The sequence below is a fragment of the Convolutriloba macropyga genome, chromosome 11 (assembly GCF_964194025.1).
Source record: "Convolutriloba macropyga chromosome 11, txConMacr16.3, whole genome shotgun sequence".
NCBI classification, from domain to species: domain Eukaryota; kingdom Metazoa; phylum Xenacoelomorpha; order Acoela; family Convolutidae; genus Convolutriloba; species Convolutriloba macropyga.
The window spans coordinates 12,170,489-12,197,165 of NC_134478.1; the positions used below are offsets into that span (position 1 = coordinate 12,170,489).

The following is a 26,677-nucleotide window of genomic DNA, read 5'->3' on the forward strand; positions in this document are numbered from 1 at the left end:
GATAGCGCAAGAAAAGAGCTCTAAACATAAACCACTAACGTCGGGCGAATTGCTCTCGAACTAATGGCTAGTGGTTGGCTTTTTCAGGGAGCACTTTTTTGGTTGCGCGCGCGGGGAGAGCTCACGTTGAGGGAGGCCGGGTTGGGGAGCGCGGGGGAGGCCGGGTTGGGGAGCGCGTGGGGAGGGGGATTGAGCGCATTTGTTTACAGGTGAAACGATATGCAGCGTGGATGCGGGGGGAGTGGGGTTGATGTGAGGGCTTGAAGTACGGGGGACTCTAAGTATTGCCCTTCACAGAATGAACTTACCTCTCCGGTAATTTTCCCCCATGATGGAATATTACCCTCTATAATTGTCTTTAATTGGACATGGGTCTGACGACGTAAACGACGCAATTTTCTCGATAGCGCAAGAAAAGAGGTCTAAACATAACCTACTAACGTCGGGCGAATTGCTCTCGAACTAATGGCGAGTGGTTGGCTTTTTCCGGGAGCGCTTTTTTGGTTAAGCGCGCGGGGAGATCTCACGTTGAGGGAGGCCGGGTTGGGGAGCGGAGGAGGCCGGGTTGGGGAGCGCGTGGGGAGGGGGATCGAGCGCATTTGTATACAGGTGAAACGATATGCAGCGTGGATGCGGGGGGGGGGGGGGGGCGTGTAGGGCTGATGCGGGGGCTTGAAGTACGGGGGACTCCAAGAACCGCCCTTCACAGAATGAACTTATCTCTCCAAAGCAGTTTCATTGAAATCCACACTTAGAAGAAATCCATGTTTAGTAAGTTGAAAGAATCGAAGAGTCCTTAATGCCCTGCAGGCGTTACCCGTTTATCCCGTTCTTGGTCAAATGGGTCAGACAAAAAATCGGTCAAGCAAAAAATCGCATAAGAAGACCGCAGGACTAATATACTTGCTACTAACTTCGTTTGAGAAAAATTAATAATAAATATTTGACGAATAATTAAGTTCTGCTTTAAAACAACATAAATTAAAAATATAGAACTTTATCTTAAGAATATCAAAAGTTTAACAGCATATGGTAGGCCAAAAGTCCGTTGCGCTGATTTACAACACCAAATTATAATACAACGCTACAATACAAAAAATTACCAATTTATTGATCGTTTTATTGGTTTTACCTTTAAAGAGCGATGAGTGTTGCTAAACTTTTGGATAAATTCTTCAAAAATGACCCTTTTCATTAAAAATGGTCAACAAATATGCTTCTTTAGCTCACTTTGTTTAAAATTGGCGCAAGTGCAAACCTTAAAATTGCTTACACTATCTTTTCAAAATCTATGGCGTGCTAATTTTATTTCAGTTTCCTAAGAGTGTTCTGGAACAAAAAATTTGCCCGATTTTCGCTGAATTAACTTGATAATTATCCAAAATTGATTAGATTTTTGATATCTTGACTTTTTTGTCAAATTATCTAATTCTCTAAAATTTGGGAAAATTAAGTGTTTTTTCATGGACGCGCGGCAACAGCAAAGCCAGCTTTGGTCTAATCGTGATTTCTTACAATCCAGAAATGATTCTTGTAATCAAATATGCTTTTAAATATTTTCCCTTTTCTGTTTTTTGTGACGTTAAATATATAACGGAATGATTTCAATTCAAAGCTTAATGATTGACAGTTCTCATTTTCGATAGGCTAAAATAATGCGCAATGAACATACACAATTTCAGTGGAAAAGCTCAGTTGTCAGGACTTCAACAATGTACTTGCGTTAAAATCGCTAGCGAAATTTTGAGTTCGGCCCGTATTCGTTGTAATTTTGTAGTGTTATGGTTTGGTCTTATCAGTAGCAGGTCCAATTTGCTTCCTAAGTAGTTTCCAGTTAACTTAACTGAAATTTTGAAAGCTTATGGCTGTTGAGTTTTAAAAATTTGTTTCTTTTTTATACTTTAACCAATGGTCTTTAGGCTTTGTTACTATGAGTTTTCCTCTTTATTTTCATTTTTGGACATTTTGTAATTTTTGAAGTTTTTTTATTGCCTTAACACATTATAAAATTTTAAAGAAAAGTTAAATGTTAAATTAAAACGTAGAAAGAAGACGCAATTGAAATTGGAACAGATCTAATGTTCGTGCGAAAATATAGTGGTTTTAAGGGCATCTTTCTTACAAAATTCTTGCCGGTTGATACTTACCAGTTTAAATGACATTGAAATTATTTGGTTTTATTGTCTACTTGAGACCAAGTCTCATTGGGGACAGTTCCCATATGTTTTCTATTGAAGTCCAATTTACTTAGTTTAGATATTGTGATACTATTTTGACTTTGTTGTTTAGAGTTATTAAACATAACAGACTAACGTCGGGTGAATTGCTCTCAAACGACCGGCCAGCGGTTGGCTTCGTCAGTAGCTAGCCACAGCTTAGCCAAAAATAAAGCTAAAAATAAATCAAATAAAAAAACCGATATTTTAAAAATTTGCAAAACATTGCAAAATTTAAAATAAAATCTTCCAGATTTCGCAGTGAAAATGTTCAAAACTATTTCTTGGCTCTGGAGTTATGTCAAGTAAAATCTTGCTAAAATTCAAGATATTAAAATCTTCAAAACCATTTTGTTGTCTCAAGAGTATCCCGTATCCAGTATCCCTATTTCAAGCTTTAAATAGGTTCATTGGCTCAAAAAGATACATAAATTTGGAACATGATAACTTTCCGAAAATTTGAAAAATTTTACCAAAAATTGCTCATTAATTTGATGGAAAAAATGATAAAAAGTTCAAAAAGATTAGTAGTAGTGGTAGTAGTAAAAGATTCAATTCCCCTTGAGGGAAGAACATAAAAGCGTACAAAAAATGCTAAAACAACTTTTACAGATCAAAAGGTGATTAAATTAAGATTAAGTCCTGCAAAAAGAGCAACAGCATTTCACATAAAAAGAACATGAGTTATCCAGGTCAAAGTATTCAATTCGAGTGCGTAAAAACTGGTCGATTGCATACGTAAACTGACGTTTAGACATGTCAAAGTCGATAATCTTCATTTGCATCAGATGATTTGCGGCTGGTTGACATTGATTCAAAAAGTGTTCATCCGTTTTGAATTTCCTGTTTTTTGAAATTTCAAAATGTCCAAAATGATGAGTTCTTGATGTCGAGCAGACAAAACTTGCATTGAGGTTCGAATCAAAAAAGCCATTTAATAATTTCCATAGAAGGAGTAGGTCTGTTCGTATTAGCTGAAGAAACCGGTAAAATGTCCAAGACTTTCAAACATTCAAGGTAAGACTTTTTACAATTCAGAACCCATTTGAGACAGCGGTTTTGAAACTTTTCCAACTTTCGCAATGCCGAAATTGAAGGATACCACGCAGGCGAACCGTACTCCGAAATAGACGAAAACATCGATTTTTATAAAAGTTTTCTTCTAGACACATAAACTCCGACTGGAACACTACGCTTCAAAAAATTTCAAACTTTTGTAGCCTTTGCAATGCTAAGGTCAACATGTTTATCACAATGAACTGTTCACAGTGATGCCCAAATCTACAATAGAATCCACGTGTTTCAAGCGCGACCCATTAAGAGAGAAGTCAGCATTGTTGTAGTGTTGACTAAAAGACAAAATTTTACACTTGTCCGGATGAAAGTCCAACTCGTTTAAAACTGACCAGGAGGACAAGCTGTCTATATCATTTCGAATTTTGTCGATTGAAGAAACAGAAAACAATTTCAGGTCATCGCAATAAAGAAAATATTCAGAATGTTGTATTGAATCTGTAACATCGTTAATAAAAATGATGGAGAAGTGGACCCAGCACGCTACCTTGAGGAACTCCTGACGTCACCACAGCTTCACTTGAAAAACATCCGTCAACTTTAACAACTTGCTTTCGACCGATGAGATATGATTGAAAGAGCATTAGGAGATTGCGATCAAAACCAAATGAAGATAGTTTATGTAGGAGTAACCCGTGCGAAACTGAGTCAAAAGCTTTTTTCACATCAAAATATAAAGTCAAGCAATCGTGAGTTGTATCTTTAGCAGCATAAACTTTGTCCAAGTACGACATGAGTTGGGTGACCGTGCTACGTTGTTTCATGAACCCGTGCTGTTCACGTTTAATTTTGGAACAGACTCGTGAGTATGAAGTTGAATATTAAACGCTCAAAAACAATTGACAATTTCGGTAGGATGCTGATAGGTCTGTAGTTTGTCACATCGGATGTTGACCCAGAATTGTGAAGCGGAGTAACGGTTGATGTTTTCCACTGAGAAGGCCACTGCTGAGTTTTAGTAATTCGCAAGAAAAACTCGAAGACCAATGGTGCTAATTGTTGAGCACATTCTTTGAGTACAAAAGACGGAATGGAGTCCATGCCCAGTGATGAATCGTCGGGAATTCTGCTTAGCAAATTGTATACGTCGTCAATTGTGAAAGAGAAATCTTCCAAGTGGATGCTACCATCTACTTGAAGTTCTGGTAAAATGAATGAACTGGCTTTGAAAACCGAACTGAAAAACGTATTAAAAAGCTGAGCTTTCTCAAAGCTGCTACCAGCTTTGATGCTGCCGAAAAACATCGAATTTGATTTCAGCGACCGCAGCAACCGATAACAATGTTTCGTATTTTTCAAGTTGAGCTGTTCTACCAAGGAGAATCTGTCCAGTTCAATAGAAGTATCAATGTCTTCATTCAGTTTTAGCCTCTGAAAGTCTAATTTGGTAGAGAACACTTCTGATAGTTTTCTGGTAATTGTGTCACGTTTGTTCAAAAGATGCATTGTATGGGAAGAAAAGAAAAATGGCACGTCGAGTTGCTTTTTGCGCTTAACTTTCAAAGATTTTGACAGAGCCGTATAAAAGTAATCGTACCAAGATTGATAGTAGTCAAGGTGAAGGGACGGATCAGAAGACAAAAACAAATAAAATTGTGTCAATTCAGTGTTGAAATTGAGTGCATTGAAAGACGATTTAGCACAGACCATTGCAGAAGTGCTGCGACTATGTAACGCCACTTGAAAGCAAATAAATTTGTGGTCAGTAAAAGGGGCATCTAAAACCGCATAGGAGAGGGTGTCTACTGTGGACAAAACGAGATCTAAAATATTGCCGCGACTGTGTGTTGGCATGTTAATGAACTGGTTTAGACCAAAGTCATTGACGATATCCAGAAATTGACGTTCGACTGTGCTTTTAGCAGTTAAGGTTGTACAATCAATTCCCGGAAAACTGTAATCACCAAGAAAAAAGTAGGAATAATTTGCTATACCTCTAGAATAAGCAAAAGAAAAAAGATTGTTGTATTGGCTAAAACAATTTGCAATGGTTGATATTTCAATCGAGTACCGCGACGACGCTGGAGGTATGTACACATTAACGAAGAATGATAAAATTCCTTCACAGATAACTGCACAGCAACAACAAAAAAAAATTTCAATCGTTAAGTCTAAGGCTTCTAAATCACCGTTAGAACGTGAAGCAATCAGAACTCCTCCATGTTCTCCACCTTCCCGATCACTACGTGATATTATTTGATAACAGGAACCCAAAAAAATTTCAGAATTAATTATTTCTCCCGAGAGCCAGGTTTCAGTAAGGAAGACAAAAGTTGCATCCGAGGTCAAAGCTAATTTCAAAATAATGTGACGTCTCTCAAGGCTTCTGGTTGATTGGTAATTAAGAAGCAAACAATTTAGGCTTTCCAGTCATGAAGCTACCTCCATGACAGGAACAATATCGCCCTTATAGTACAATTTAAGCTTTTTGATTCTGAAATAAGATTTATTTTTACCTTCTCTATGAATCATGTCGTACCGTTTTTGAAGAGTTTCCTTTTCAATTTCACGTTCGGAATAGGATAGAATTTTCTTGAGATAAACCGGATGTTTGTAGTCCTGTAATTTGAAACTTCGTGCAAAACATCTAGATAAGAAATGGGGACTTTCACAAGTAATTAGAAGTGGTCTACATTTACGACGTTCACCACACTGTGACATTGATTTGCCCAGCCGTCTAAAAGAGACAACATTGCCGTCGGCTTTAAGTCCAATGTGATTCAAAAAACCATCTATTTCGGTGAAGTCATTGTCAATCCGACTGTTTGTTGAATCTCCACTTTCGGGTACACCAGTAACAATAAGTTTCAAACTATCGTCTCTATCTCGATGAATGTTGTCATTGCTCTCGATAACATTTAGCGGATGTCGGTGTACAGCCCCAGAATCAGGTTCCGTTTCAGCAACTTTTTCAATGGCCTTGGGTATTGCATTTCGTGCACAGTTGAAATTTTGTTTTCGAATGATTCAAGAACAGAGGTCAATTTAGCATCAGTGGTAAAAAATATTGCTGCTTATGCATATCTCGCAAAGCCAAACACAATTTCGGGCAGCACCAAGCCATTTCACTTCATCGATTTTCAGGGAAACACAAACTCCGTGATACCAGTTGCCACACTTTTCGCAACAAATGGCCGTCATATCAACATTTTTCACTGTCTTCTTCCAGGTAGGACATTTCGGGTTACTTGTCCTTGTCATAGCATTCATTTATATGAAACTATTTAATAAGTTTATCACAACAATTAGTTTATCACAACAAAAATGGTTGATATTAAAGTCTTGAAAAACATTCCATTAAATTTATAAGCTATGCAGTAACTTATATTAAAACGCTAGATGAGGTTATGTGGATCTTGAGGCTGGGGAAACCTAAAAACCGAAAAAAAATCCAGAAAGCTTGAAAAAAAATTGCAAAATTATTATAAAATTGGGTGTTTTTAGCGATCGGTTGTTCGAACGTAGCCACGGGGGGCGGGGTGCATTGAGGGCTGATGGGGAGGGAGGTGGGCAATAGGGTGGGGGGTCAACAGTGGGGGTGTCATCAACTTCTAAGAACCGCTCTTCACACCAAAAGTATAAGTCTCCAAAATAATTTGAGCTGAAACAGAGCTGAAAAGCTCTAAGAGCAATTAATGCCCACTGGGCTCTACCTGTTAATCCTGTTTTTGAGGACAAAAAGTCAAAAGCGTCAGACGAAAAATCGGTCAAGCAAAAAATTGCATAAAAAAAGACCGACAGGATTAATATAATTGCTACAAACTTCGTTTGAAAGCAATTTAAAACAATACATTGATTTTGGGTTGTAAATAATCTTTGTTGTTACTTGATTTTAATGTTTTTCTTGAATCGTAGTCTCGTTAATGGCAGTTGTTATCGGACCTCCAAAGCGGCTTGTTTAATTCAATTAGTGATTTTGAGTTTGAAACGATTTTCATACACCAATTACTTTCGAACAAAATAAGAACTTTTGAAAAGCCTAACTCTTCCTCATTTGGAAGACAAGCCAAAATGTGGATGAGCGGAGTTGGAACATTATGTGTAAACAGACATTACCGAGTCTTCTGGTTTTAAACTCGTAAGATTTATGATTTGTAAATCAAACTAGCACTCAACTAAACCGAAAAATCTTACGACTCCTAGTGCTCATTTATTTGATGCTGTATAGCACGTTAGTATGAGTAAAAATACCGCTTCCGAACGTGGGTGAGGAGTGGGCTGTTCAAAAACAGAAGTGTTTCAAAATTCCGAAGCATACGTACATCAAGAAGATCGGCCAGATCGTCAATGTCTTTGACTTCTTTAACTGGCGATTCCAGCATCTTTCCGATATACTCAACAAAGGCATCTTTGGTGCGAGAGCCACGATATTCTCTCTTCTCTATTTTACCAGCTTTGAACAGTTTTATCGTTGGATACTTGTTGATTCCATATCGCTTAGCAATCTCACCTAAGAACACGCGAATATCAAAGTTGCTGAAGAGTATGCATATCAAAATTTGACAGTCCCACAAGCAAAATTATTGTTGCTGTTAAGATAAAACTCCAAACTAACGGTTATATTCAATAAACTGGTTAATTGGTAATGAATTAAAGCTCATTACTAAACCGATAGTAAATATTAATTAACTTAAATACCGGGTTAGGCAAATCCTGACACTCAATTTGCGGTCAGAACAGTATCAGTAGTGCTATAAAACACCTCATATCCTTGATTAATATCCTTGTGGCACATTATCATTATAGGTTTATTTACCATTAGACCCTTAAAATTGCCTTGGATCCAAAATCAAGAAAAAATGGTCATCACTTACTTTCCTTTTCGCAATCTACTTTGGCTAGTTTTACTGAGCTCTCTTTATCCTGAAATAAAAATTGCATAAAATTGTTAAATCCGACATATTAAGAAGGTCGCAGTTAAATCATACTTTGTAAAGCTCATCTAATGCTTGAGATGCTTCGTCGAATACAGGATCAAGCATACGGCTGAATTTGCACCACCTAGCGTGGAAATCTACAAGTACTAAGTCATAATTTTCTAAAACAACAACCTCAGTCAAGTCTGTTTATCCAATGGAGACGCACATTTCAGGCAAGAAAATACTAACTAATGTGAGTGTCGAAGTCAGAAGCGCCCAATTCAAGTGCTGGTCCACATTGAACTGAGCCAATAAACAAGGACAACTGAAACAGATTAAATTTTAAACAGATGAAACACGTATGTGCAAGTTTTTAAATCGATTACTGCAGTGCTAGGTTTGGGTCTTCCCCATTATAGCCCTCCACGCTTAGTGATCAGATGACCTATAGCCCTCCTCAATCATAGAAAATAAACCATAATTGGGTGGGCTATAATGGGGAAAGACCACTAGATTCTAATGTTATCTCTTCTGGAAGAAAATTACAAGGTGCAAGCTGATTAGTTTTAAACACGCTATTCTAGCTCTTCAATGTTAATGTCCCTATCAGGCAAATTTCTTAGCTGCATTTTGAGGGAACAATGAAAAATCGTAAATACGGAACATACCAGCAGCACAATCAAATTTCCAAAATCATTCATGTGCAACCTGAAAATACATGAAGTCACGGCAACTAATTAGCCCACCAATGAGCTCGCAATAACCAACGTTCATTTCAATTGCAATCATACTTGGTGCTTTAAAAACAACATTTTCACGAAAGTGGGACTAGATGCAATGATACAATTTTGCATGAGGATGAAATCGTGATAAAACGACCCACACCGGTCACCGTTAACACTGCTTAACATCTGTAAAATCTTCGAATAATGAGGTCGAGTGACCTCCCAAGGTCGAGTAACCTCCTGCTCCAAGGATTTTTAATGTCAAAGAGATGATTTGATCCAATTGGCTTCCAACGAGATTTAAAGTTGTCGAGTATAGAATCCGTTGTGATGATTTGATTTCCTACTACAGTTCAAATTCAGAAATTTTTCATAACATTTAACTCGAAGTACAGATATTATACGCTCAATAAGCTTGTTTATTGCATATAGTGTTCGTTACACTAATTTCGAACAAACCGACTTATATGTCAGACTAATACTTGAGTGCCAGCTCCCGCCATCGGTATTCGTCGCGCATGTTTTTTGGTTTTCATTGCCTTGTATGCAATGCTTCTACGGTGATCAATTTTTCAGTGTCGCTGCACTGATTAATTTTACGCCAATCAAAAGCCTTTGACGAACCACAGCAGTCGCTAACCCGCTACCCCATCGGTGAATCAATTTTCTGGTGCTCTGTCAGCCTCGTGGAAACATGACCGAAAGTTTGACCGACATAGGTGAATTCAAATCCACAAGAAACTTCATAAACTACGTGAGATATCAAAATTTTTTAATCGAAACTCGACTTAACGAAGACAAGTGTAACAACCCAACACCGGTATTAGCTAACTCCATATACTGCTAAAGATTTAGAGCTTAGAGGACTCGAACCTACAAGCTCCAGAACCGCGATCAGGCATGCTACCGTTGCACCAAAACTCTACTGATGTAGCAACTTTGTTAGATTGTTATACCACAAGCTGGGCTATTACCACAAGCTATTCAAAAATGCGCCAATGTTTTGTTCAAAGGACCAGAAAGCCACTTCTACCTGTGTGGAAGTCTCCTCCAAACCTCAGCTGGTGTAAAGGACTTAGGGATTCGGATACAATCCGATTTCACTTGGAAAATCCACTTAGAAGAAAGAATGAAGAAAGCTAACCGAGTCTTCTATTCCCTGAGAAGAAATGTTGCCTTTAAAGGTAATATACGCATCAAACTGAGACTTTACAAATCCATGATTCTGCCAGTTCTAATGTACGGATCCTCGTGCTGTAGCATAAACCGAGGAGATATGGGAAACTTGGAACGGTTTCAACGAAAGGCTGTGTCCTGGATAACAAATAGCAAGACACTGAGTTACATCGGACAACTACGTTTGTCAAATCTACTACCCTTGCCAATGTACTCTCAGCTGAATGATCTTCTCTTAATATCAAGTCTTCAACAAATTCAACCGACAAATACAAAACAACCGGTTCTACCTGGAAACAGATCAATGAGAAGAAACGATTACTTTGACTTAACGAAAAAACGAATCAAAAAATCTCGCGGCGACTTCTTCTTTCGCACCCAAAGTATAGCCAAGAGACTTCATCACAGCATTGATTTCGGAAATAAACACGGCCGAAAACACAGAATTCTAAAGCAAAAGTGGAATGATATCATGATGCGGTACAAACCAGAAAACGTCTTCACGTGGCAGATCTGTTGTGACTGTTACCACTGCAGAGAGACATGGAATAATTTTCTATAACTGTTTTGATCGGGAGAAATCGCTTCTGTAATGAAAATCCCCAACAACAACAACACTATGAACAACAATTACACTACTCCCTTCTCAAACGAGTTGGTTCACCACAACTCAAACGCCAACTCAACTAAGGGTACACAACACATGTTCAGAGCCGCTTATCTGAGCTCTAACAATTGTAACAACCCAACTGTTGTATTAGCTAACTCCATATAAAGGTAAAGATTTTGAGCTTAGAGGATTCGAAACTACCAGCTCCAGAACCGCGACCAGACATGCTACCGTTGCACCGAAGCTCCAAAGAAATAGCAACTTTGTTAGCTTGTTATACCACAAGCTGAGCTTTTACCACAAGCTATTTAAAAAATGCGCCAAGGTTTTGTTCAAAGGACCAGAAAGCCATTTCTACCTGTGTGGAAGTCTCCTCCAAACCTCAGCTGGTGTAAAGGACTTAGGGATTCGGATACAATCCGATTTCACTTGGAAAATCCACTTAGAAGAAAGAATGAAGAAAGCTAACCGAGTCTTCTATTCCCTGAGAAGAAAGGTTGCCTTTAAAGGTAATATACGCATCAAACTGGGACTTTAAAAATCCATGATTCTGCCAGTTCTAATGTACAGATCCTCGTGCTGTAACATAAACCGAGGAGATATGCGAAACTTGGAACGGTTTCAACGAAAGGCTGTGTCCTGGATAACAAATAGCAAGACACTGAGTTACATCGAACAACTACGTTTGTCAAATCTACTACCCTTGCCAATGTACTCTCAGCTGAATGATCTTCTACTAATATCAAGTCTTCAACAAATTCAACCGACAAATACAAAACAACCGGTTCTACCTGGAAACAGATCAAAGAGAAGAAACAATTACTTTGACTTAACGAAAAAACGAATCAAAAAATCTCGCGGCGACTTCTTCTTTCGCACCCAAAGTATAGCCAACAGACTTCATCACAGCATTGATTTCGGAAATCAACACAGCTTAAAACACAGAATTCTAAAGCAAAAGTGGAATGATATCATTATGCGGTACAAATCAGAAAACGTCTTCACGTGGCAGATCTGTTGTGACTGTTACCACTGCAGAGAGACATGGAATAATTTTCTATAACTGTTTTGATCGGGAGAAATCCCTTCTGTAATGAAAATCCCCAACAACAACAACAACATGAACAACAATTACACTACTCCCTTCTCAAACGAGTTGGTTCACCACAACTCAAACGCCAACTCAACTAAGGGTACACAACACATGTTCAGAGCCGCTTATCTGAGCTCTACCAATTGTAACAACCCAACTGTTTTATAAGCTAACTCCATATAAAGCTAAAGATTTCGAGCTTAGTGGATTCGAAACTACCAGCTCCAGAACTGCGACCAGGCATGCTACCGTTGCACCAAAGCTCTAAAGAAATAGCAACTTTGTTAGCTTGTTATACCACAAGCTGAGCTTTTGCCACAAGCTATTTAAAAAATGCGCCAAGGTTTTGTTCAAAGGACCAGAAAGCCATTTCTACCTGTGTGGAAGTCTCCTCCAAACCTCAGCTGGTGTAAAGGACTTAGGGATTCGGATACAATCCGGTTTCACTTGGAAAATCCACTTAGAAGAAAGAATGAAGAAAGCTAACCGAGTCTACTGTTCCCTGAGAAGAAATGTTGCCTTTAAAGTTAATATGCGCATCAAACTGGAACTTTACACATCGATGATTCTGTCAGTTCTAATGTACGGATCCTCGTGCCGTAACATAAACCGAGGAGATATGCGAAACTTGGATCGCTTTCAACGAAATGATTACTTTCTCCAATGGGAAATCTTAAACACAGTGCCTTAAAATATATTTTTCTTATGCTGCAATAGGGCACAACTGAGAAAGATTTTAAGAAAATCAAAAAACTTAAAATTTCTTACAAACGTTTTGCAACTCTGTGTTCATCGTCAGTTTATAAACAAAACAAAATTTTAAAATAAAAAACCAGAAAATAAAAAGCAAATCACTAAAATCACTCATTCAAGGAAGTTTAAAATGAACTTTTACATATCTACAGTCATAACTACAAAATTTGAAATGGACGTTTGTTACGGCTAATTCGAGAAGACGTTTCATTGTTGTTCTAGGTATGTCTGGTCTATCGTCCATAGCATAAAACAATCGCAGGGCAATGTTGATGGCTTCCTTTAGGGGAACGTTGGTGTATAAATTTTATAATTTTTGATAGATTTTGTTCGTCTTTTTCAAATTTTCTTTGCTCCCGAGTCTTTCCTGCGTAATTGGTGTTACTTTCTAGGTTTGCTCTTTCAATCTTTTGGAAAAAGGGTGTTAGAAATATGTTAAGTTTATAATAACAACTTCCCGGGATAGAGAGAACAGGTCTCAGAGGGATTTCTTTCTTGTGTACTATACCTAATCCATATAATTTTGCCGGTTGTGCTTCAGTGGACCTTAAAACTTTGAAAATTTTAACCGGTATCTTCCCTTTTTTCTCATATCCAAAAGTTCTTCGTTTACTTTTTTTTCATTTTTCATTATGATTTTATTGCAACTCTTTTCAAGTTTTCTGAGCAGTTCGCATTCTAAAACTTTTTTCCAGTTTTTCTGCGTACATGCTTTTTTTCATAACACAAAACCCTACACCCTTATCAAAAGGAAGAGCAATCAGGGCATTGTCACGCAGATATTTTTGCACTTTTGCTAATGCTCTACCTAAAGCTGTTTCTTTGATGTTTTTTCAGTACCAATTTGCTGACGCTTCAATTTTGAACAGTTTTTCACCTGGTACATTGTTCTCACGCAGATTCCTTATCAAATTGCCCGCCAAAAATGTAACTTTTTAAACTTGTCCTTTATTGGATACTTTGGACCATGCGAGCAAGTCCCGGGGAACTCCGGCAAAATTATATCATCTAGAACCACTACATTTTTCTCATTAGATGATCTTAGAGGTTTGTCTTGCATTTCCCAAAGTTCTCCCTGCAGTTTTTGTTCAGAACTAATAACATGGTTGGCAAATCGGTTGCACAAAACAAAAACTAAGGACGTCAATATGTGGTTAACTTAATTCTTAAGGAGAACTTTTTGACTAGCAGCTTGCTTTTGGTCACATTTATTATGCGTCTCAGCTGCTGAGAAAATTTCCGACCTTAGCAATTTTAGTTGAAAAATATGCACCGCTTGATCCGGAAAAACATCTGTTTTTGGAACACAAAATTTCAAAAAATCCGTTATTCTATCTGTGCTAAGGCAAGTTATAAGAAAATGTATTCTGCAACCGTTACTATCTTTCTTACAAACAATATTTTCATAGTCCAAGCATGGTTTCCAACAGTCTCTGTTTTGCAGATTTTTTCTCAACCATCATCTTGGCAGTTTAAGCATAGCTGAAGGTTTGTAAGTTTTGTAAAAGACCTCCGGTGAGCAAACGCCAAGAGATGCTATCACTTACCACTGAGCATTCTCTTTTTCCTTGACTGTAGTTGATTTTTGCACAGTTTCCTGTGTTCTTTTTTTAGCAGTTTCCGTAGATTAGACTGATGTTTTATCACTAACCCCAGTAATTTAAGCTCAATTTCGGGGTCCTGATGTAGTTGGAGGTATCGGCTGATGACGTTGGTGTTCTTTTGCTTCCATCTTGACACCAAATGCTTCATTGGATGAATCACTAAAATTCCCGATTTTAACTGCTGTTTAAAAATTTTTTCAGCGCCATATCTTTGGCAGTAAACTATTGCTTGGATTCTGTCCGAATTACGTTGTAAAAGGCAACCAACTTCTTTACATCCCGGGGCCTGTTGTTGTTTGTTCGTTTGTGGGGGTAATGGAGTTGTTCAAAAATTCGTGCCAAATCACAAAATCACTGTTGTCTTTCAGGTGACCTTTGTCCGAGGCCTTTTTTATGTTCTTTTTGGCGTTTCTGGAGTTTGTGTTGAACAAGGGGCCCCAAATGGCCGTCTTGGACGGCTGAAACAGTTTTTGATGTTTGCTATAATGCTTGGAAAAGCGAACTTGCCGCCAGAATATTCACCATTCTTCAACCTGTAAATGTTCCAAGTTGATCTAGCAAAAATGAGCTAGAAAACACAACCTGCCTCTTCCTGGGCTTCGGCTTGTTGAATTGACAGATTTTATCAAGATTTAAAAATAGATTGTCAATCTAAAAATTTCTTACGAACGTTTTCGAACGCTGAGTTCATCGTCAGGTTATAAACAAAACAAAATGCTAAAAAAAACCAGAAAATAAAACGCAAATCACTTATTCAAGGAAATTAAAAACGAATTTTTACATATCTACAGTCGTATCTACAAACCGTTACATCTGAGTAAATATACATTTTTGATTTGATGTACCAGATGCATATAGACATGATTTATATCGAAAAACCTACATAATTTACCTTAAACTTACTTTGGATTTGTTCAATTGTAAATTTCAATTTTTCGTTCATAACGTGTCTTTCTTCAAGTTGGAATTTCATCTCCAAACTAAGTTTTCAGTGTCAATTTTCGTGTTTGGTATTCGTCGCGCGTGTTGATGGCTGGTTTCAGTGTTCTTTTATAAAACGCCTCTAGCGTCATTAACTTAGATTGGTTTCCGCACTGGTCTAATATCTTCCACTGGAAAGCTGTTTTATCACCGTTACACTCAATTGCATGTATTCCCATCGATGAGTCCGCTATTGCTTGCTCTGCAACCCCTGTGGTAATTTGTCGGCATGCCTGCCCTACATAGATGGAATTGCATCCATTATAAGTGAGTTCATAAAACACTTGGGATTTGAGGTCTTTACCAAAGCTAGGCTTAAGGCTAGGTAAACAGCTCCTAAGTTTCCGAGTGGTGAAAAATGTCTATACAGGATGAATTTTCATCAGTTTCTTTTTGCAAATTCAATAGAGATATCGCCTCTGTACAGTAATTTAAATTGTTTTTTCTCAGTATTTTTCTGTTGTTTTAGGGCTACACACGGGTTATATCCCTTACTTTGTTCCTTCATTCGCAGCTGGTTAATTGTATCTTTGGCAATATTTCCTACTCAATGCCTTGGATATTGATTACTTTCCCAAATTTCTTCATTTTTGGTCAATGCTTCATGGAACGCTTCCCAATTGCTGGCGGCTTGGAACAGGCGGTGTATTGTTCCCTGTATTTGCATTTCTTATGTTGAAGGGGTGCACAGCTACGATAGTTCAGAATTGTTCCAGCATCTGATGGTTTTTAATAGCATGTGCAAAAATTTGTCCCCTCCGGTTGTACGTTAATTGACATGTCCAGATAAGCCAGTTCGATGTTCACATCTACATTTTCTAATTCAAACTGTAAGTTTTGTTTTAAATGCGTTTACTCCACTTATAGGGCAGGCGTTCAACTCAGGAGCGTCCCGTCAACTCCTATATACAACTATAAAATCTGACGACCGTGAGAATCAAGTTAGTGCCAAATGTGAAATCAATAGAACAGCATGTAGAACATTAATAAACACTCAAGTTTAAGGACGCTTTGATTGAAGAAAAACACTAGATGAGAAGCGGCGACGGTCGCTTGTCGACTGAGCCTGCGAGTTCCGTGCATGCATATGATTGAACTTCGCAAAGTGTTCTTCGTGTTTACGTGTGTAATGATGTCATGTTCTTCTTTTCCTCGCTCAGTTTCCCTGCAATACATTTCATAAATTTGAAAAAAGGCAGCTACTACTCCTGCGCATTAAAATAGTAGTTTGTTATAGATGAGCAACTGGACGTCTCTAATGCGCTGTCTGTATTTTGGATTCTTGATCTGCTTGTGATATTCATAGGTTTCAGCGATTGAATTTGGACAAATGTTTGCATGAACGTTAACTATTTTAACGTATAAAAAAGTTTCCATTAGCCTTCCCTTTGATCTCTAGCCTTGTTTCGGCTCAATTGCTGTGCTTTGAATTGCGAACAATTCTCTATGCAAAATTTGAAGGCATGAATCAACATCTACATCATTGCACACTTCGTCTAGCACATTGGAGGGCAAATCTCGAATGTCGTTGTGTCCAAGGTGAGTGCATCCATCCGTTGGCCGATGTAAATCTTGAGCAGTTAAATCCTCTCAAGTTGCACAGTTTGAACGAACTTTAGTTTGCTCAGGTCCATATCTCCGGGCAATTTCATCGCGAAATCCACCTTAAGTTAGGTCAAAGTTGTCCCAACATGGCAGGCATGTTTCTGTAGCTAAGTCTATTGCATATGTCTTCAGCTCTTTTGTTCAACAACTTCTTCATCTTAAGTATTTGAAATTTTTCGCTTCATAATTTCTGTCTTTGTTTGACTGCGTTTATGTAGGCTTTGTAGACGTTTTCTGGCAAGATTTTTCATGCTTACTCTGTTCTTTTGATAATTGGTTGAGTTCTCTCTTGTATTGTGAGAGAAAGTCTGCGAACAATTCAGTTCAACCGATGACGGAGGCAAGGCCTCTAGTTCTATCCTACGGCATTTTTGTCTTTTTCAGGCTACGTCTATGTGCTTTCGTTATCAGATGAGGTGGCATTTGATGATATTATATCAAATTCTGGTCCTATGGCATTGATTTTTGTCAAGGGGAAGTTGAAGAATGCCGATTGGGCCTTTTGCATTTCCATCAAATTCATATCAATTTTGGTTCATGACTGAACCATGAATTTGAATGATGAGGGCTGTATTGATAATCCATATATTGCTATAATTAATGGTTGCCTGTGATTCGAAAGATATATATTTTTTTGTTTAGGTTTGATGGTTTTTGATAATAATTCATGATGGTGTTGTGTAACAGCGGGGTGGAATTTTGTATTTTTTATGGGGGCAAGCTGATGGTTGAAGCTGTTAGATGCTTTTTTTGGCATCGATCAAAGAGGTTCATTTTATGTTTTTACTCTCATAAGCGTTCTGGAAGGAGTCAAGGACGTATTCACTGCCAATTTTTTGGTCAAAGCATAACTGTATATTACTGCTTTGTTAGATGAGTTTTTGCGTCACTTCAATGCTTTGTCCTGAGATTGTTCAAATTATTTCACTGATATCTCAAGGTCGAACGGCGGAATGAATCACGGAACTAAGGCGTCTCTTTGGAAATTCGGATGGCTAATTCTGCACGAATTTCCCATAGATCACTAATCAATGCTCTGAACAAGGTAAAAAAAATTGTTGCCATTCGTGAACAACGAAACCTGAAAATTCATAGCTTCCGTTTGTTTTCATGACAGCTTTGTGGTCACTGGCTCCACTTAACTTTTCAAAGATCGAAGAATGGTATTGTAATGAGTTCTTTGGGCCGTCATGTTGGATCAATTCGTATTTCAGTGGTTTACCTTGTGAATTTCTCTCGGTCAGAATTTGGAGAAAGGCTTTGAATCCACATTGACTGTCAGTTTTCCATTCATTGAAGGGAAGTTACTTCTTGATTCTTTGCCGAGGCACGTGAGAGCACATGATAATTCTTGCAGTTGGCAGATACCACGTTGATAGTTCTTGCAGAGCCATAGTGCGGGAGGGGAGATTGGATTCATAACAAATTAGCTTATAGGGATATTTAATTCTCTCGACGCAGCTGTAAACAAATTATAGTGCCTTTTCTTTAAAACTATATACGACGTAACGATGTCTTATAGTGGGGGATCACTGCTCAGCCATTGGATTGTCTTACGCGGCTGAAGAGCAGACCCCCTTTAATATATATAAGAACAGTTGGGAAGAGTAAACAGAGAAAAGAAAACATTTACAATTTATATTTAACCGACCCCGCGCGCATCCCTCGCGAGTCAGTGACATATCCATTACAAAAAACATTGACAGAGGCCCTGATCAATAAACATTACGGGACATGAACCAAATTTTTGCAAAAACAAAGGCTTTGCAATAGGGACCCATAAAGAACAAAGTAAAATCTGACCTCAACAAAAAAAGAGTTCCATAAACACATGAAGTCAGGCAAGATTTCAGACTCTATCAGGTTTCTTAGCAAAAAAATCAAAAAGTAACTTCCCCTCAATGAATGGAGAAATGACAGTCAATGTTGATCCAAAGCCTTACTCCGAATCCTGAAAGAGAAACAATCACAAGGCAAACCCCTGAAATACGAATTGATCCTACACGACGACCCAACCAACACATTATAATACCATTCTCCGATCTTTGAAAAGTTAAGTGGAGCCAGTGACCACAAAGCTGCCATGAAAACAAATGGAAGCTATGGATTTTCAGGTTTCGTTGTTCACGAATGGCAACAATTTTTTTACCTTGTTCAGAGCATTGATTAGTGATCTATGGGAAATTCGTGCAAAATTAGCCATCCGAATTGCCAAAGAGAAGCCTTAGTTCCGTGATTCACTCCGTGGTTCGACCCTGAGATATCGGTCAAGTAATTTGAAGAATCTCAGAGCGAAGACTCAAAATTTGTGAAACAAAATCTCACCGAACAAAGCTGAATTGTACAGTTATGCCTCGCCCGAAAATTTGACATTGAACACGCGGCCATTGACTCCTTCAGGAACGCATATGAGAGTGAAAACATAAAAGGAGTATTTTTGAATACGCTAAAAAAATATCTAACAGCCGCAAGCATCAGCTGGCCCCCAACAAAAATGCAAAATCTAAGCCCGTCGTTATACAGCTCCCTCATGAACTAAAAACCATCAAACCTAACCAAAAATTATATAATTTTTAAATCCAGGCAACCATTAATTATAGCAGTCTATGGATTATTAATACAGCCCTTATCATGCAAATTCTTGGCTCTAGCTTCACCCAAAATTGATATTAATTGATGGAAATGCAGCAGGCTCAAGCAGCTCCCTTAAATTTCCCCTTGACAGAAATCTGGGCCATAGGACCAGACTTTTGATATAATGTCATCAAATGCTGTCTCATCTGATAACGGAAGCACATAGACGTAGCCGGAAAAATTTTCAAAAAAGACAAAGTTGCCGTGGGAGAGGTTTAGAGGCCTTGAATCCGTCATTGGCTGAACTTCATTGTCCGCAGAATCTCTCTCAAAAAAGAGAGAAAGTTCAACCAATTAATAAAAGAACTGAGTAAGCATAAAAAATCTTGCTAGACAACAAAGCCTACATAAACGCAGTAAAGCAAATGCATAGTTTATAAGGCGAAAAATATCAAATACTTAAATTGAAGAGGTTGCTGAACAAAGGAGCTGGAGGCATAGGCAATAGACTTAGCCTCAGAAAAAGGACCACCATGTTGGGACAACTTTGACCTAACTTAAGGGGGATTTCGCGATGAAATTGCCCGGAGATATGGACGTGAGCACACTAAAGTTCGTTCAAACTGTGCAACTTGAGAGGAGTTTAACCGCCCAAGATTTACATTGCCCAAGGGATGGATGCACTCACCTTGGACACAACAACATTCGAGATTTTCCCGCCAATCTGCTTGACGAAGTGTGCAATGAGTAGATGTTGAATCATGTCTTCAGACCTTGCGTAGAGATTCGTTCACAATTCAAAACACAGCAACTTAAGCCGAAACAGGGCTGGATATCAAAGGGAAAGGCTTATGGGAAAAACAATTTTGCAGCGTCTTTATTAGATAGTTAACCCTCGTGCAAACAACTGTCCAAATTTAATCGAAGAAGCCTACAGATATCACGAGCAGATCAAGAAACTTAAATATTAACACGTAGGTTGTACTGCAAAAGAATGTTTCGCCTAATGTTCCTAGAAAAAAGTACGTCCTCTGATCAGACTAAAGTGCGTTCGAAACGTCCTCTAATGAGACTAAAGTGCATTCAAAGCGTCCTCTGATCAGACTAGTGTGCGCTCGAAATTGCCTCTGACCAGCCGTTCCAGACCGATGTGGCCTCTGATCAGACAAGTTCCAGACCATTGTCCGAACTAAAGTGCGTTAGAAGCTTTTTCCAGACCATGTAGTTCGAGCACACCGAGAACATGTGTGCGCTCGAAGATCGTCTGATCAGGACACTTCGGTCTGGCCGCCTCGACCTGGGCATCTACTAGGATTGGAAGGGAATTCTGTTCATTCTCAATTCGGCCTCTTACCACGTTTTTCTCGTTTCTGCTGTAAATTGGATGGTCTTCCAAATCTGTATCATATGAGCAAAGCAGGTCTGTATTTGTAGACACGTTGGACATTACTGCCCGCATCTTTTTGTTATGTTCTTGACAGAAAATTATCATTGAAGTAACCAATTTACGCTAACAATTGTCAGCCCTGCAGATGACTTCAGATCAAACCTACAATTTGGAGAGGGAATGTCTGCAGACCAACGTCTGAGAAATGAAACGAAGTTAACAGTGCTAATGGGGTTACCTGGGTGGATTGGATTGTGGCCATTACTCGAGTTGTGAGGTAGACGTCGAAATCTTTTTGCGGCTCTCAAAACCACTTGATTAGCTCATAAATGTAAGAGTAACCTGTAAACGGTCCGTAACCGTTTAGCCCCCCAATCCTTCCCCTTGTTATTTAGTTCAAATTTTTTGAGCTCATATTCATAATCGCTGTAAAAGTCATATCTTTAACTTTGATTTTTCATGACTTTCAATGCCAAACCTTTTTATTCATTATCATGCATGAGTTTCATCGTGCCACACTTAACTTTGATAGTAAATGCGGGTAAAAACCACACCTTTGTAAGCTATTATTTAACAAGCATACAAGCAAACATACAGCAAAATAAACTCTTGAAAACCAGTCGTTGTCTCTGAAAGCGGATCAGACTAAAGAAAAATTAACAAATTTTGGCGCATCCTCGGTTTTAAAACCGAACCATCGACTCACAATACAGAGACAACTTAAAATTTCTGATTCGTAGTTTTTCACTAAAACTTTAAAAAATCCCACCACCTAGCTGAATTAAACGTGCTATAGATTTTTTCCATCTGATATTTTAGCACTTCAAATTTCTAGGCTGTCAGGCTTTCTAAGTAAGTTACAGTTCGATGACCTTCCCCCTGCATCGTTCATTGCACTCCAAACATTATGATGCAATCCGCTCAATGCAGTTCTCTAGTCCATGCGGCTAGAGGTCCCACATTTGCTAATAAGATTGACTGGGGCCTGAGCGGGTGAGGCTGCGGGTTCTCTTTTGAACCAACGCATAGGCTGACGACGGGGATAGTCGAACATATACATAGGTAGCAAAGCCTGATCTTTTTTAGATTATTGCACGTTCTAGTTCAGCTAAAATTCTCTGACCCCAAGTCTAGCGAAGGAGCATTTAAAATTTCAGGGATTGATTAAGCCCTTCTTACATTCCAACAGATACTCTAGCTGATTCTGATTTACAGTTTTGCACCTGCTGACACGCAAGTGCAAAATTTTTGGTTTCTAGGCACAAAATTTTCTAGAAGGTAAAACAGTATCCTCCCCAGGTTAGGGTGTTTCTTTGCGACCCTGATCAGACAAAACCCTCCCCACAGCGCAAAGCGTGCATAATATAATTTAACAAAAAAACAGCATTCAAGCAAGATTTGTTAAAACATAAGACAACCAAACCATTATTAGCTGTCCACAACAGCAGTATAAATAGCATTCAATTTATTTTTAGATACAAAAAAAAACAATTAATAAGCGTTCAAACAACATTTTAATTGCTAACTAAAAGTGCAGTGACTCATAACACTCATAGTGCAATAATTTTTTTGTGTGTGAATGTCATAGTGCAACCATAAACAAAGTAACCATTAACCAATGAGAAAAGCCAGAACCATGTCAAGCAAAACCAAAACAAATTCAACCTCCAAGGCTCAACTCATGCAACTCTTGAAGTTCAAAGTCATTGAGTGGGAAGCAGCACAAGACCTACTCGACGAACAAATGCAACAAACAGAAGCAGCAACAGACCTCCAAGAGCTCGTTGACGAACTTCGACAGCAAAAAACGGAGCTTGATCGCATGTGTAACGAACTCATAGAACAGCAGTTGACACAAGAAGAGTTCGACACTGTTGCTGCAGAGTCTGCACGGAGAAATTGCAAATGGCTGAGAACCAAACAAAAAGTCAGATTGCTTCATGGTCAAACCATCAAAAAATCATCTCTTGCTCTTCCGACACCTCCTCGGAGGAGCCCAACAAAATACGCAGCAAGATGGTTGTTTCAGGAAGCAGACGTAAACAACCAAGCGGAATGAGACGTACAACGCCAATGCAAAACGCAGGTGAAAACGCTGAGAGCTGGGATGAGGTGTTCAGTTCTGATGACCATGATGGTGTACCGTTCAAAAACAGTCATTGTGATCTTCAAAAAGAAAGAACAAGTGTAGAAAAATACAATAATCAGCAACAGAAACAAAAAGAGAACAGTGCGATACAGGAGCTTCGCAGCTTCAGTGAAGATGCGAAACAGGTTCAGAGTTGCCCGATTGTTGATGTGAATATTCCAAATCAAGATTTTGCTACCCTCAATATTTCTAGCGATCAACCATCAGACACTGTGTACTGGAATTCCGGTACAGCAACCGGATCTCAACATCAAGCAATGCCTGACAAGTTCACTTAAATTTTTTGCAGACAATCACTATCCGCGGGATCAGCAGCAGTCACGTCATTTGCTCAGTAGTCAAATGGATCACTCATTCCCAGAGACAAACAAAATGATGAACGCTCCCAACAGAGAGACCAACCGTCACCTCAATTTCATGCCACAACAGTTTTCTGAGCAACAGTTCCAACAACGACCCCACAGTTCTGAATGGACCAACCATCAAGTGATGATGAATGCGTTCAGTCTACCAAAGATTAGTCTTGACCATTTGTCAGGCAATCCTTTGATGTGGCATCAATGGTACAGCTTTTTCAAGTCAACCATTCACGACAATCCAGCTCTTTCAACTGTTCAGAAAATGACATACTCGCAAAACTTGGTAACTCACAAAGCAAAAGACTTCATCTGTGGATACTCTTACAACGGAGACTTCTATGAGGAGGCCCTTCAGGAATTTATCAGAAAGTTTGGAAAGCCGCAGCACGTTGTGAGTGCGTACCTCACACAACTTGAACAATGGCCTAGGACCAGAATGGATGATCCCAGCAGCTTTGTAAGTTTTGCGTCCTTCCTCAGACGTTTGGTACAGACCTTTCGACTTCACCATTTTGAATCGGACCTGAAGGCTTCTGCGGTAGTTAAAGTTGCCAAGGAGAAGTTGACAACACCAATGATGATTCGCTGGAATCAACATTTAAGGAGCATGAGAACAGAGCAGCCAAATCTGGCTGACTTTGCAGATTGGATAAGCACATATGCAAAGGCTTGCGAGGATGTCTCTCCACAAAAACCACAAAGAACAGACAGGCTTGAACGGCCTTCCCAAGGCCAGAAACACTCCAACATAGTTCTTCAAGCCAGCTCAAATTGTCAACTATGCTCTGGGGATCACAACCTTGGTCGCTGCAAAGAATACCTGAGCAAGTCTGTAGCTCATCGTCAGCAATCGGTGAGGCATCACAACTTGTGTGTCAATTGCTTGAAGAGACATGAGGGTGAATTTTGTAAATCAAAGATTCGATGTCTTGTAGACAGATGCAATGGGTTTCATCATTCAACTCTCCATAGAGACGACTTAAGGACTTTGCAGAGAAGTGATTGCTAAGCAACGAGTAAAGGGGGATTTCAGTCCAGGAACAACCCGGTGCAGTCAAACTACGGTAGAACCTTCAACCATACAACGTCTCAGCTTTCGTCAACAACCAGTAACGCGCCAAATACCAACAACAGAAGGGGATACAATCAAAACATTTTCAACCCTCGTAATCCAAAATATGGAAACAACAACTCGCATCAAACTGCCAATCAGCAGCACATCAATCCCCAACAAACTAAAGACAGAAGTAACACTAACTTTCAATCAGTGAGTAGCAACGAACTGAATGATGATTCATCAAAACTTCCACGGGTGCAAAACCACACTTGTAGCAGAAATCGGAAACCCACATGGGTCAGAGCTTTTATTCAGCTACAGGCAATACCAGTCACGCTCTTCTAAAAAGACTTCAACATAGAGACCTATGCAATTTTGGACCGTGGAAGTGATAATACACAGATCACACAAAACATTGCTGATGCTCTTCGGATTAGAGTCCCCAAAGATATAGAACTTCCTCTAGCTTCGCTACATGGGGAGCACACAGTGACAACAGCTGATGTCATGATTGGAATTGGTTCACTTCACAGCTCAAAACCGGTGACAAGTCTTCCTGTGTACGCAACCTCCATTGAGCAGTTCCAGATGCCAATTGTCCCCGCAGAAATGTTGAATAGACTTTGTAGAGACCATGATCATTTGGCAGAAATCAACTTCCCACAAATTCGTGACAAAAAATTGGAATACTTATAGGGGCAGATGCTTTTCTGGCTACTGTTCCAAGACATTTCACTACCGGCAAACCAGGAACACCCTAAGGAGTCAACACACTGTTAGGATGGAGTTTGACAGGCCTTGTGCCACAAGAGTACTTTCAACCAAACCATAAAGGAGGCAGCAACCGCAACATCACTCTTTTCAACCATCTCAAGCGAGGTAGTGACGACCCGGACGAAAATCTTCTACATCTTTTTTGGACATTTGAAGGTGTCAACTTTAGTTAGGGTTCTACGAAGGGACACAATGAAGAAGACCAGAAGGCAATAAAGACTTTGGCAGAGACCACGCATCACAACGGGGAAAGATATGAGATTGGACTCCCTTGGCGAGAAACCGTCACGCCACCCAACAACAACTTCATGGCAAGGGTTCAGTGGCACGCCCTGCAGAAGCGATTAGAGAGAGACAACCAACTGAAACAGAGATATATGACCACTATCTTTGATGATATGGATAAGGGATACATAGCAGCTGTTACGAACCAGGATGGAAAGAACATTTGGTACCTACCGCATCATCCCGTCATCAACAAGCAAAAAGCAGACAAGATGAGACGAGTGACAAATGCAGCCTCAAAATACGAAGGGGTTTCTTTGAACGATGCACTGCTAACGGGACCGGACCTTTTGTGCAATCTACATGGACTTCTTCTACGGTTTTGTCAGTACAAGGTTGCAGTAACAGCAGACATAGAGTCTATGTTCATGCAAGTTGGAATCAGAGAAGAAGACCAAGATGCTCTCCGTTTTTTGTGGATTAACAATGATCAGGAGAGGACATCCAAATACCAACGACTCATTTGTGGAGCAACATGTTCTCCTGCCTGCGCAATTTTTGTTCTGCAAAAGTGCGCCAACGATAACAGACAAGAACATCCGAAAATCTTTGATTCAATCACAAAGCAATTCTACATGGATGACTTCATTCAAACATTCTCAACAGAGGAAGAGGCAGCAAATACAGCGACTGAGCTGAAACATGTTCTCAAAACAGGGGGATTCAACCTCGCCAAGTTTCTCAGCAATAACCCTGCTGTGCTGGAAAAGATTCCAGAGGAAGACAGAATTGGAGTTCTAAAGTTACAAAGGATATCTGGTCAAACATGGAACCCTGAATCCGATCGACTTCTTTTTGCGAAACCCAAACTGAGCTATGAAAGAGAGAATATCACACAGAGAAAGCTTCTCTCAATGGCTGCTTCTTTGTTTGATCCCATTGGAATAATCTCGCCTTTTGCAATTCGACTGAGATGCATCTTGCAAAATGTCGTCAAACAAGGACACAATTGGGACCAGCTACTATCAAAGGAACATTACGACGAAATTCAGCAATGGATGGAAGACTTCGAGAATATGCCTTCAATTCAAATCCCCAGATGTCTAGTTCCCAACGTCGAGGGAACTCACGAGTTGCACACCTTCACAGACGCTTCACTTTCAGCAGTATCAGCAGTGGTGTTCCTGAGGACAATCTCCGCTGACGGCTCAATAGCTACCATCTACGTTATCAGCAAGTCCAAGGTGGCACCAATCAAACAGATGAGCATTCCCAAATTGGAGCTCGAAGCAGCAACAGTGGGAGCAGAACTAGCAGGCTTCTGTGAGACCGAGATGACAATAGATGTGAGGAGCAAAAAATTTTGGACCGACAGCACAGCAGTACTCAGCTGGATCAAATCAAAGGATCGACAGAAGATGTACATCGCAAATAGGCTCAACAAAATTGCTGAGAA

At 39.3% G+C, this 26,677-nt stretch overlaps 2 protein-coding genes across 5 annotated transcripts in view; both read right to left on the reverse strand.

The window, feature by feature from the left end:
- Positions 1-6,533, reverse strand: part of LOC142349544 (uncharacterized protein C16orf52 homolog A-like) — a 51,804-nt gene extending 45,271 nt beyond the window's left edge. The window contains exon 1 of the mRNA XM_075401177.1: positions 6,511-6,533. The gene's annotated coding sequence lies outside the window, so the exon portion shown is untranslated. The remainder of the gene's footprint in view (positions 1-6,510) is intronic.
- LOC142349540 (endoplasmic reticulum resident protein 44-like) overlaps positions 1-26,677 on the reverse strand; it is a 558,035-nt gene that overhangs the window by 34,214 nt on the left and 497,144 nt on the right. For all 4 annotated transcript variants that reach the window (XM_075401171.1, XM_075401173.1, XM_075401172.1 and 1 more), the window contains exons 2-6: positions 8,818-8,859; positions 8,399-8,474; positions 8,219-8,328; positions 8,105-8,153; positions 7,553-7,740 (exon numbers count right to left, since the gene is read on the reverse strand). In XM_075401171.1, the coding sequence (XP_075257286.1) occupies positions 7,553-7,740; positions 8,105-8,153; positions 8,219-8,328; positions 8,399-8,474; positions 8,818-8,850 (456 nt within the window). In that variant the 5' untranslated portion in view covers positions 8,851-8,859. The remainder of the gene's footprint in view (positions 1-7,552; positions 7,741-8,104; positions 8,154-8,218; positions 8,329-8,398; positions 8,475-8,817; positions 8,860-26,677) is intronic.